Source organism: Strix aluco, chromosome 18, assembly GCF_031877795.1.
Source record: "Strix aluco isolate bStrAlu1 chromosome 18, bStrAlu1.hap1, whole genome shotgun sequence".
Taxonomy (NCBI): domain Eukaryota; kingdom Metazoa; phylum Chordata; class Aves; order Strigiformes; family Strigidae; genus Strix; species Strix aluco.
Window position 1 is genome coordinate 16,589,205 of NC_133948.1, and position 12,858 is coordinate 16,602,062.

The following is a 12,858-nucleotide window of genomic DNA, read 5'->3' on the forward strand; positions in this document are numbered from 1 at the left end:
CGCTGTGCTGCTCCCCGCTGAGCTATTTACTCAGTCAGGAATTTGTCCTGTTGTCCCGCTCCACTCCCCGCTTGGGAAGCGCCAGCTAAAACTCAGCTCTGGCCTGCAAAGGACCTTTGCTCAGGAGCTGAGGGAGCACTGGGGCTCTGTCTGCAGCTCACTGACTTCCCCCAGTTAACCTGCTGGGAGGCTGGCTGGGTACAGCAGTGCCAGAGTTTATCCTCCAGTATCTCTTACTAGTTTTGCTGACACCATCTTGGTACCAGAAAGACAGAAAGGGTGGGCAGGAAGAGTACTTTGTGCTCGCAGACTCCCCTAACACAACACAGAGGTGCCCAGACCCTTGTGCCAGTGTCCCAAACTGCTGCTGTGCCCACGCACACCCCTGCCCAGCACACTCCTTGAGAGAAGCTTCCCAGAAAATCCCTCTTGGGTATCAGAGCGAGAAGGGAATCCTTTGGTCTGGCCTGTCGCTTACACAAGCCGTGGGACCTTCTTGCAGCACCTCTCTTTTGAGCTAGACTCAGCCTGCTAGGAAAAAAGCTGTTCTCAACTTAAAATATCCAGTGATGGCAAGTCTGCTGCTGTACCTGGTTGCACATTTCAGTAGCTGGATACACACATGGCTGAAGTGTGAGCCCAGTTTCCAGACTGAAGCCAGTTTCTAGCCCTGGCTTTAGCTGAAGACCTCCCTGCTACAGCCACCTGCAGCCAGTACGTTCTCACGGACTGCAGCCAGCTCCCTCCTCACCTTCCCCGTGACCAGCAGAGCATTCTGAAACTTTCCATCTACTATACCACATGCCTTCTAGGCAACGTATCTATCGCAGCCCTTATTTTCCAACTCCTCCTTGCGCTGGGGCACTGAAGCAGAGCACGCTTGTTTAGCCACACCCCAAACACGAAGTCAGCAGAAGCCGCCTCCATGAACATTTGGTGTTCAGCCATTAGGCTATGTCTTGACGCTGGAACAGGACCCTTCCTGTGCAACCAGTATTTCCCAGGATAGTCTCCCCTTTTTGCTTCACCCCAGCTTCAAGGCAAGCCCAGTCACTGCCTGTGCTCCGCCCCAGGTCCCCTATTCTCCAGCCTTGCTGTCGCTGCTCGCCTGCGCATTGCTCGTCACCTCTCAGAAGCAGCCCTACAGCCCCTGTGCTTGCCTTCCAGCCCAGCTCATCTCTACTGATTCCTCACCCCCACCCCTCACTGGAGGAGGCCATTTGCCTCCAGGTCCTGATGGCCCTCCAGCACTTCTCTGAGCTGCAGCAGAGCTTGCAGAGTCACCCACACCTCATTACATGAAGATTTAATCCGTCAAAGTCTGGTGCATCCCTTTATAGAATGGCATAGCACTTAAATTCCCATCACAATGAAAAAAACAGTTTATTCCTGGATGAACTTACCTAATGAGAAGAATTTATAGCCCATGAAGTCCCTTAAGTTTAGCACAAAGTAGCTTATAATACATAGATTATTCTAGAACAAGCAATTCAAGTTCAATTTCAAGCAGATAGCTGCCAGACTCCTGCTGTGTCCCACACACTTGACATCACTCCCTCACTGGAATAAAAGCTATTTCAAACTATGTTTTCTTTCATGCAAGGTCAGAGCCTGCTGAGATGTTGGCCATCAGACCAACAGAACATGCTGCAGATAAGGCACATCCACTCCAGAAAAGAAACACCAGCCTGCAAAGCATGGTGACTGGGACGGGAGCTTTTTAGACTTCAGAAAACTCTTAAATCAGGGTAGTGAAACTGTACACAGCTGAAGTGTGTTGCCATTAGCAAGAAATTTGGAAAACTGCATCCCTGGTGAAAGAGCAAATTGGAAGAGATGGGCTCGGCTAGAACAAAGCACTGCAGAAGCGATGGAGCACATGGGCTGCCCCATCAGCTCCACCCATGTGCTACTCATGCTGCTTTGTAAAACTAAGGCTATAAATTTATAAAAAAAATGTCAGGATTGTCTAACACAAGCTGAGCAGAGCCTGTTGAGAAATTCTGCTACAGAACATCACATCTTTCTAAGAAGAGTCCCAGGGCTGACCATGCAGGGAACAGCAGACCTTCTGGTAAAAAGCAGTGGTCACTTGTCTGTGATGTCATTTTTCAAGATGAAAACAAAATTTATTTTACTAAGTTAAATTATCATCTCCAGAAACTCTAAAGAACAGGGTTTGGTTTGGGTTATAAGGTCTCTCAAGTTTTACCTGCAAAAATTCTAGGCACTTACTGTCCGTTCTCGAGGTCCTTCACGTGACACACGGAGGCTTCCACCACATCCTTTGGGTTGTGGTAGGGATTACTGGCAATGGGATGCTCCTCGAGATGATAATGCCGGGCAGTCCCGTTGACTTTGTAGATCAGGGGGCTGGCTTTTCCATTGGGCGACATCTCCTCCTTGCTTCTCTCCTTCTCAGGTATCACAACTTCAATTTTCACTTCAACTGCAGGAACAAACAGAAATCTTCATTAAAATGAAGCCGGAGGTTTTGCTGCCATTCTGCCTCTCCCTCCTTCCCTGGAGTTTGAAAGGAGCTGACAGACATCAGAAGAGTCATTTTTTGTTGGCTTGCTTGGGAAGATAAAAGACTTAATATCAAACTTGGCTTGATTACTCGAGCCCATTATTCCACTGTTCCTTCTCCATCAGGCACCTTTGCATGCATAAAGTACATATTCTTGCAAGCAGACATTAGCAGTTGGTGCAAAACAATCCCTCAGTCACAGTTCCTGTCCTGTTTAGTGAAAAACAGCTTCAGGCAGCTAAATGTGAGGCACGCCAAGGCTTCTAGGGCTCAGACCGACTTCAAAAGTCCTTTAATTCTTTGTAGATAACAATAACTGAAAGAGAAAGCCAACACTGCATGGTGTATAAAGCTGCTTCGTTAGATGGAGACCAATTAATAAGGAACTAGAAATAGCCAAAATTATTTCTTTATGAGGTTTTTAGCACAGAGTGAATCTTCAGCATTAAGTGAGAAAAGCAAGGATTGTCTGCTTTCCTTAGGTGTACACCACTGAACAGGTTTGATAACAAAAGCATCCCTGGTCTGGGGACCAGGGGACCCAGGGACACACAGGAGATGTTTGTGCCAGCACAGCACATCCCCCTGACCATCAGGGGGGACACCGAAGCCAGTGGGCCCCCTTGGCTCCACCACCACTCTGGGTGCTGTCACCGGGCAGCGAGGGAGCGAGGCAGCCCCTGGCAAGGCACAGTCGGGGTGCTGCCCCTCCATTCCCCCCCCGCTCTCCCTCTGCCTTGACCGGGATGTGCTGCCAGTCCTCCCCTCCCCACACAGGGACGGGGTGGGGAGCACAGGGGCTCTCCTGGCCACCCCCAGGTGAAGACATGCAGGTGTTCATCTGAGCTCCCCGAAGGGCAGCGCTCACCCAGCCTCACCAGGCACCCATCCAGACGCACCCCCACACACCACCCCGTGCCCAGGGGGAGCAGCCTGGACGCAGGAGCATCACAGGAAGTCAGCTCTCACATCGTAAAGAGAAAAATCACTTTAGGTCCTAGGGACTTCATAAAACTAAAGCCATTAATATTTATAATAAACCCCAGTGGAGTTCTATAGCGAGCCGGGGGTAAGTGCCGGAGACTGAAGACATGTCTCAAGCAAATGGGAGACTGCTGAGCTTTCCCTGTCTTATAAATGTCACGAACAGGAAAAGCTGTGCAGAAGATAAAAATTAAAGCTCATGACCTAAACAGGTTAAAGAAAAGCAAAGATAGGGGAACAACGTGCCCCCGAAGAGCGGGAGGAGCCCTGTAACAAGAGAAGGGCGGTGGGTCTTCCCAGCTTGGTTTGTTGTCCCACACCACTTATTGCAAGTCCATTGAGAGGCCGATGGAAGAAAAGGTCCGGGGGAAGGTCGTTCATTTAGGAAGGGAGAAAAGCAAGTGGCCATGGCCATCCAGGCACCAGCAGCAAGCGGCTATTTCAACAGTCCTGTGAGTTTCTGCTTTTTGTGCCAGCTCAGCAGGGCAGGGGATAGGGCAGCCAGATCCTCGCACTCACCAGGGCAGGATTCACTGGGGGCTCTGACGGACAGATCCAGTAAAGCAATCTTCTGGGCATTCATACAGAAGATGTGACCTTCTGTTCTGTTATTGCAAACTAGGAGGCCCAGCACCATCCATTAAAAAAAAAAATGTTGCTATGAGCAAATTAATTCCTGGAGCTCTAGAGAAGCAGCCCAGCTCCCTGCAGGTACCCAGCAAAGAGGCCGCTCTCCATAACCACTGTTTTCCTACGGTGGTTGGAAAAGCAGACACAAATTTTCCAGGATAGAGTTAGGAAATACAACAACCATCCATTTATGCCAGTCCCTGTGAAATACTTTTGGTCAAAGAACTAGGAGGATCGTTTCACACGATTACACAGTCAATCAGGCATTTATGTGAATTGAACACGGCTACGCATCCCTGTGGCCACCGCGGTGCAGGGTGAGGCCAGGCTGGCACCGGCGGAGCCGGCAGCTCCGAGCCCTAACGGTAAATCCACCCTGCCGAGAACAACCCCCATCTCTCACTTGGCCCAATGCCCCAGAGCTTTGTTTTCCAAACTACATTTGGGTCAGGTGAGCACCCAGAGTGCTTGCTGATCCACAGGCATATGAACCTTTGGGGATGAAGATGAAAATTTAGCTCTGAGCTCTTCACTTCTTTCTAGGTCAGAAAAACATGCAAAAAGCAGCAGGTCTCTGACAGTGTTCCCAGCCACCCCGGCTCAGCGCTCACCGACACTCCTGGTCACAGAATCACAGAATCATCTAGGTTGAAAAAGACCTTGAAGATCATCCAGTCCAACCATCAGCCTGACATTGACAGTTCCCAACTCCACCAGATCCCTCAGCGCTGGCTCAACCTGACTCTTCAACCCCTCCAGGGATGGGGACTCCCCCCCTGCCCTGGGCAGCCCATTCCAACACCTGACTACCCGTTCTGGAAAGAAATACTTCCTAATATCCAGTCTAAACCTGCCCTGGCGCAGCTTGAGGCCATTCCCTCTTGTCCTATCACTTACTACTTGGTTAAAGAGACTCATCCCCCCTCTCTGCACCCTCCTTTCAGGGAGTTGCAGAGGGCCATGAGGTCTCCCCGCAGCCTCCTCTTCTCCACACTAAACCCCCCCAGTTCCCTCAGCCGCTCCCCATCAGACCTGTGCTCCAGACCCTGCACCAGCTCCGTTGCCCTTCTCTGGACACGCTCGAGTCATTCAATGGCCTTTTTGGAGTGAGGGGCCCAAAACTGAACCCACTCATTGAGGGGCGGCCTCACCAGTGCCGAGCACAGGGGTCAGATCCCTTCCCTGTCCCTGCTGGCCACTCTATGGCTGATACAAGCCAGGATGCCATTGGCCTGGTCAAACGTCCAGAGGAAAAGAAAAAGAGGTATAAAGTCTTCCATCCTCCTATTTCAGGCCCCACACTTCACCACTTGCCTCCATGGGGGGCAATTCTCTTTTGCCTATCCCTGACCCTTTATCGCCCCTTCTCCTCCTCCTCGCCCCCCCTGGCCCTGTATGGGGTGTCCCTCTGGCCAGAGATCTGCATTCCCAAGGGATGATCCCTCCAGGAATCCAGGGCTCAGTGGCACCTGAGCTGATCCAGCAAACTGCTTCAGCTGCCATCAGGGAAAATTATATTTATACAAAATATTTATAAACCCAAGTTTCATTCTGAAATCCAATTGGCACGGTGTGGCTGGGTCCAGTGTGCTCCATCCCTTTGACGGTCATTTTCCATAACTGCTAGAAGAGGTTCCTGACCTTAAAGCAAACTGTTTGGGAAGTTTTAGACATGTGCCTAAAATCCGTGTGGTGGCTGACTCCTCGGGGACCAGCCAAGGCCACCACTGTCACACGGCAGCGCTGCCCCATCCATGGCTGGTGGGAACAAGGGTGACATGTAGCTTCCAGGGCAGAGCAACAGCTGCTCTCTGAGCGTGTATATGTTTGCGTCCAGAGATAGAGATACGCCTGCTCGCCCTCTGCCACCAGCATCACTTACACACATACATATATGTGTATGCATGTGGTTTTGTGTCTTCATGTATATTTTTAATATATATGTGTTTTGTATCTATATTTATACACACACACACATATATGAAGGATCAGGAGGCCAGGCCTGGAAGTATTTGATAAGAATATACAAAAAAATCAGATGAAACAGTTGAGCATTAGCAGGTGCTAATACCACACATCCACATACACCTCAGCACTGCCAGCTCTTAGTATTCAAAAATCCTGAGTCAGCTCCCCAAGATCACAGAACTGCTTAAAATACAGACTCTTGTCGAGACTATGCATTTTGACCCAATTGGTTGGTTTTTTTTCCTCTCAGGTTTTCAGCCTTTAGGTCAGAGCACTGCTGGGACCTCTACATGCACACCCAGGAACAACATCCTGACCCCATTTATCACAGTTGGCTCAGGGTTTTGGTTTGGTTTTTTTTTTTTCACATTGTGCCCACGAGCTCTTGTGCTTTGCCTCATGTCATTAACACCTGGCAGTCGGTCATTAATACCCCATTACATCTCCCCTAAATCTATTCCTTCTCCATCACTGTTCACAGCCTTGTGGGAAAAGCCAAAGCCTCTGCCTGCTTTTGGGCAGGTACCCGAGACATGAGGCTGGAAATGTTGGCAGCGACCCCTGGTCAGGGTGCTGGCAGGTGGAGGGTGGCTGGGCTGCAGTGCAGGGCCACGGTCATTATTTTAAAAAATTAGAGCAATTAAATGACCCAAGACTTCTTTACTACAGGATTAGGTTCCCGTGTATGGCTCAGTGCCCTTCTAGAGGCTAAATTTAAACTACGGGTATCAGGCCACTTAAAGTATCATACTTAAAACAGTAGAAACAAGGAAAATACTAAATTAATATGGCAGTGCTGGGGCAGAGAGAATTGGCATGAGCCAAGAGTTGGCTTGAATCTGGGTGAGTCTAGGTAAGATGAAGACGCCTGGCCATAGGGGAGGGAGGAGCTGGGCCAGTGGAAGGAAGAGCTGAGTGTCTGCCTTCCCCAAACACAAAACCCTCCGATGGCTCAGGGTTTGCTGCTCAGAGGCTGCAGGCACAGGGTAAATGAGCACTGAGGGCAGGGAACAGCCTTGTACTGACCTACGGTGCCAACAGCTCCAACAGCAGTGGAAGCCAGAAATGGGTAGTGATGGAGGGCCCAGCAGGGTATGGTGGGCACAGCCAGAAAGCCCAGTTCACCCCAGCAGGGTTTATTTTCCTGCAGCCAGCACAGAGGAAGTCCACCTCTGCAGGACATGTCTGGGGTCTCGCTCTGCCCTGCCAGAGCTGCGCTCTCCAGGCATCCCCTGGGCTCACTCACGCTGCCTCGTAACTGCAGCCCTCGATGACAACTACTTTAGGTGGTCTCAAAGAGACTCCAAACCGTTTCTATTAAAAGTGACAGAGCTAAAGACAAAACCATCGCATCCAACATGCCCGGCTCTGCCCTCCCTCTCCAGATGCCCTGTTCAGCAAACACCACGCTCCCAAACACCAGGAGGTGCCAGCCAAGCCTGGGGGCACCCTTGGAGCCAAGCTCAGAAGGACACACAGCCCACGGCACCCCCTCCAGAAGCACGCAGCATCCCCACAACGGGGACACGTTCCCTGCTCAGAGCCAAACGCATCCTCTGTGCGAGGGCAAAGCTCACCCACAGACACGCCGTCCGTGCCAGAGCTGCTGCTCTGCCCCACCATCAAGCGCTGAGCCCAGCAGAGAGTGCAAAGAAAAATAATCAGAACTTGATAGGTTTTGCAAGCTGCTCTCCCACGCCTGGTGCAGAGATGGTGCTGCTGCAGCTCACAGCGAGCAGTCGCTGGTGCACGATGGTTCCCTGTACCCGTCATCCTGACCTGGCTGCCTCTCCTGGAGCGGGTGCTGGGATCCCACGCAGACTGCCAGCTGGCAGCTCATCGCGTATGCATCACGCACCCGGAGGAAAAATGGAGAAAAAGATTATGCAGAGATTGAGAACTGGGCCTTCAGAAGAGGATCTGGCATCACGGGATTGCAGCACAGAGACAACAGAAGATTACCTCACTGCTTGAGCAGAAGCTCTTCATTAAACACTTAAATATCAGGATGGGGTCGGGCACTGCAGCAGCAGCCAGGCTTTGGGGCTGGCCTCTGGTACAGCCAGCGTAGTTACTTACTGCTGCAGGACTCCACTCCCCAAAGCTCTTGTACCACTGATCTGCTCATCAAAAGGTCTTCCTGGCACACAGCAATGTGTGTGCCACGTCAAGGTTATCTCGAGAAATGCCGAGGGTGCTCAGGGGGACTCTCGGATATACGATGGAGCAGGTAAGGACCTCGTATACATCTTTCAAAGGTGTCTAAATAAATTCTGTTGACTTCAGGCTGCATCTGCAATATTTCCTTCGCGTCAAAACAGCACTGATGGAGAAAATAGCTCTGTTCTGTCCCTGCATGATTGCTTCTCATTTGTACAGGGGATAGGTGGATTTTTAAAAATAGGAAAGTGCACTACTTAGCTCTGATGGGTGAACAGTTCCAGCAAGAAACGGGAATGACAAATATCATAAAAAGGCCGTGAAACCTCCTTACCAGAACAATCGGTATCTGCAAATCCAGGTTTACCTCACTGCTTTCGCAGGTTTTATAACCACGGAGACGAAGCACCACAGTCAGTGCTGTGCTAACCAGGGGCTGAGGAAAGGCTTGTCAGAAGCCTTTGAAGGCTGCTAATCAAAACCGGAACTGCAGAGCGCGCGGTACATTACAGGGTGGCAGTTTCAGTCATTTGGCCCTGCTATGCAAATAGGCCTCTACATGAAAATCTGCAGTTCAGGAAATGCGCCTGCAGAGTGCTTTTATTCCTCCACCGGTCCAAGATGAAACACAATTTTGCTGATGGTATACAAAATAAAGTGGAACTGCCAGCAGAGTTTGTTACAAGTTTAGTCAACAAAGACATTTACTCCCGGATGCGTTTTCACTCCTTAAACATTCCAAGGAAGGATATAAACAGCATGGGTTTTCACAAAAAAAAAGGTTACAGTTCACAGTGTCCAATGCCATATTACCTTAGCGCTGCAATGACCTGTAAAATAATCACAGTATAAGCCAAGGGCAGAAAACCACCTTTATTTTCTCCTTGCGCCTTGCAAAGCAAAGGCAGAGGACCTCACTGGGTGCCTGCTCGGTGGGTCACAGACACAACTTGTATCACAGAGTCACAAAATCATCTCGGTTGGAAGGGACCTTGAAGATCATCCAGTCCAACCGTTAACCCAGCACTGACAGTTCCCAACTCCACCAGATCCCTCAGCGCTGGCTCAACCCGACTCTTCAACCCCTCCAGGGATGGGGACTCCCCCCCTGCCCTGGGCAGCCCATTCCAACGCCCAACAACCCCTTCTGCAAAGAAATCCTTCCTAAGAGCCAGTCTGACCCTGCCCTGGCGCAGCTTGAGGCCATTCCCTCTTGTCCTGGTGCTTGTTCCTTGGCTCAAGAGACTCATCCCCCCTCTCTGCACCCTCCTTTCAGGGAGTTGTAGAGGGCCATGAGGTCTCCCCTCAGCCTCCTCTTCTCCAGACTAAACCCCCCCAGTTCCCTCAGCCGCCTCTCGTACGACATGTGCTCCAGACCCTATCACCCCCTGACCTTTCAAGTCCTTCAACCCGAAATCCCCGCTGCCTGAGGCAATGAGGACAAAGTGCCAATAAAAGGTCCCCAAAAGACCCGCAAAGGCTGTGCATGGCTGCTGGCTGATCTGATAGATCAGCGGGACTATCTGATTCCCCTTGTGCTTGGGCACAAGCAGGTAACAAGGACAGGATGGTCCTTCAGCTCCCTCTTAGGTGACCAAAACAAGCTAGAGGATGGGAGCTCTCCTCAAAGGCAGCTTCGGCAATGCCGGCCGCGCCAGCATCAGTGCGATGCCAATGCTGCCAGGTACGATGAGCCCAGGCCACCACGCAGTGCCTGCTCGTGCCCATGCTGCTGGCAGGGGCTCAGGACAAGGCTTAACATTGAACTTCCACACCAGCCCTCCCTCGCCCAGCCAGCTTGCCTACACAGCCTGCACCACAGCCCCTTCCTCTCCTATATAAGCCCACCTTTTTCAAACAGCGAAGAGCAGGGGCCCACCCAGCCCAGCTGTGGAGGGAGCACACAGGGCAAGGGAACATCCTTAACGTCCAGGTGCCTACAGCTGCCTGGAGAAGCTTCACCACGAAAATAAAATCCATAGAGTGGAGAAGGACCTGGCCTGGGTGATGGGACTGAGAAAACACCAAGAAATCAAGCAGTAGGTGGTCCTGCTCCTTCCCTGGTCATTCCCTTCCAACAGGGACAAAATTAAGGGCTGGCCAGCGAGTGGCAAAGCCACGGCAGCGAGGAAGATGCTGGACCCGCACACGTCTGGACGGGGGACGGCCATCACACAAACCCACTGTGGAGCACGAGGAGGGCAGTTCTGTCCCCAGGCACTGCGGGAAGGCGGAAGCAGGGAGGGTGGCGGGGGTACGAGGGGACGGGATGGGGAAGAGCTGGCAGCAGCTGTTTGGATGGGTTGCAGGGTTGGGCTGAGCTCTCCCCCTGCCTGCTCACCACCCAGCACCGCTGCAGCCCCCGCACAGCTCCCTGCCTGGCGGCGAGAGCGCTGAGGAATTTGGGGGGATTAATGGGCCGGTAATCCTCTCTGCGGGCGCTGAGAATTAACATTCCCCTGGCCAGCGTCCACCGCCTCTGACCTACTTCTCCCCACGGGGATGGCGGGATGGGGGCACGGCACCGGCAGGCAGTCACCTGGTTTGGGCTTCGAGAAGCATCCTCCCATGGCGCCGGGCGGGGCAGGCAGCGGGGACGGCGGGCAGGTCAGCGAGGGCACGGGTACATCCTCGCATGATAAACCACCTGCTCGGGCCGTCCCGGGCTCCAGGCGTCGTTCACGACCTGCGCTGGGTAGAAAAGCTCCGTGAGAACCGGTACCGGCAGGGAAGGTGGGTGCTGCAGGGAGCGGAGGGCAAGCGGCGAGAGCTGCTGCCTGTGCCAACAGCTGCAGGCAGGAGCTGGGCAGCACGAGCACAACGGGTACATGGAGCACAGGGGCAAGTCACACCCAGCCCCGCACACCCCCGGTGACCCGAGTGACAAGGGGAAAACGTAACACTGGGGTCACCGTGCTGGGAGTCACCAATAAATTCAGTTATGAAGTTTATAAATCCAATCATCTTTTCAAAGTTTAAAATGACAAAAACCCTCACATCATTTATGTTCAAACTTTAATAACTTTCCAAAGCCCTCCCTTTGGGAATTAAATCTCTAAGCACATAGGTCACAGCCCAAATACAATGATTAAACTATAAATACATTTCAGTCAGGTTTTTTTCTTTTATGATAAGGTGATGGAAAAACAAAATCTACTGGATTGCCTGGTCCTGAAAGTTCCCCCTTCCCAGTAATGCTCACTCCAGCAGAAATCCCATTAGCTTTGGAACAATTATTTATTTGAGAAAGGGTTTTCAGTATCAGGCCATTTTGCACCAAAACCCAATTTTTTACACTCTTAAGACAGGATTTTTTAATGTTTAAGTGGGACAGGCAAACGGTCCACTTCAAGTTGTGTTCATCTCATTAGCTTTGACTGATGGTGCTCTCAGATTTAGTACAAAGATAAACCTTTCTGGTTATATTCCTTGACTGAAAACAGCAAAAATTCTTACAACACAGCTGGCAATAAAGCAGAACATTTAATTAATTTTACGCATTCATACCTGTAATTGAACTGATTTACTATGGTTTTGCCACATATTTTTCACAAAGCCTTCCGATCTGGGCAGGAAGTTAAAACCATTTCCAAAGGATATTTTAACACAGGCAAAGCAGGCTTTTCTGCAGCTTAGAACGTGCCTCAAGATCTTTACAATGAGAAGAAGACACAGAAGTGCCAGGAGACAGACACCAAGCACTGCAATTTCTCCCCTTTATTTAAGCACCAACTCAAAACATCCAGACGTATCCTTCCGTTTTCACCTATATCCCTCTAAAACATGCACATTCCTTCCTGCAAACCTTCACACCCCCTTCTGCCCTGCACGGCATGACCTCCACCAAGTCCCAGGTGTGTTGCAAGAGCACCTTCAAAGCCTGAAGCATGTTGAATAACTGGGGCTATAGAGGAACAAGAGACTGGTGCCTTGCCACGTCGTGCAAAACGAGCACACAGGCACTTGATAATGGGCACGGAGGGGTACCAGCCTGGCACAGACTAGTAACAGGACAAAAAACCACACAAGCTTGTCTGCAGACTACAAAGAGCGATCAGACGTGTGTGCAACCGCCAACAAGCTCATTCACAAAGGGGGAACATTCAGTGGAGCGGGGAAGAGGCAAGAGCTCTTCTCACAAGAGCAAGAGCACCCAAGGAAAGCAGCACGCCAACATTTACACAAGAGCAAATGCAAACAAATGCCATGTAAGAAGGTGCACAAATGCAGAGGAAGATTTGGGAGCACCGGGGAAAAACACAGCGGAGAAGTCACATGCAGTAACTGCTGTATGGCCCTTTGCCAAAACTGGCAGGAAAAAAGGGAAAATGGCTTTGTATCACAGAAACAGAGTCTCAAGCCATTCATGTACCAGTGATACAGGACAATAGTGCAAAACATATAATAAAATACCATGCAAAGGCTGGCAAAAAAGGAGGTGGGAGGTGAGTGCCAGAGAGGAGCAGGTGACAGGGGATGAGCTGGGGGGAGCATCCAGGGCATCCTCAGCATCAAGCCAGATAGGAAAATAAAACTGCACCTAAGCGAGTTCATAGCGAAGTGAGATACTGCTGTGAGCAGAACGT

General features: G+C 51.0%; 1 protein-coding gene across 1 annotated transcript in view; it reads right to left on the bottom strand.

The window, feature by feature from the left end:
* AIFM3 (AIF family member 3) overlaps nucleotides 1–12,858 on the bottom strand; it is a 49,603-nt gene that overhangs the window by 28,943 nt on the left and 7,802 nt on the right. The window contains exons 2-3 of the mRNA XM_074844270.1: nucleotides 10,812–10,963; nucleotides 2,236–2,449 (exon numbers count right to left, since the gene is read on the bottom strand). Of these exons, the coding sequence (XP_074700371.1) occupies nucleotides 2,236–2,449; nucleotides 10,812–10,842 (245 nt within the window). The 5' untranslated portion in view covers nucleotides 10,843–10,963. The remainder of the gene's footprint in view (nucleotides 1–2,235; nucleotides 2,450–10,811; nucleotides 10,964–12,858) is intronic.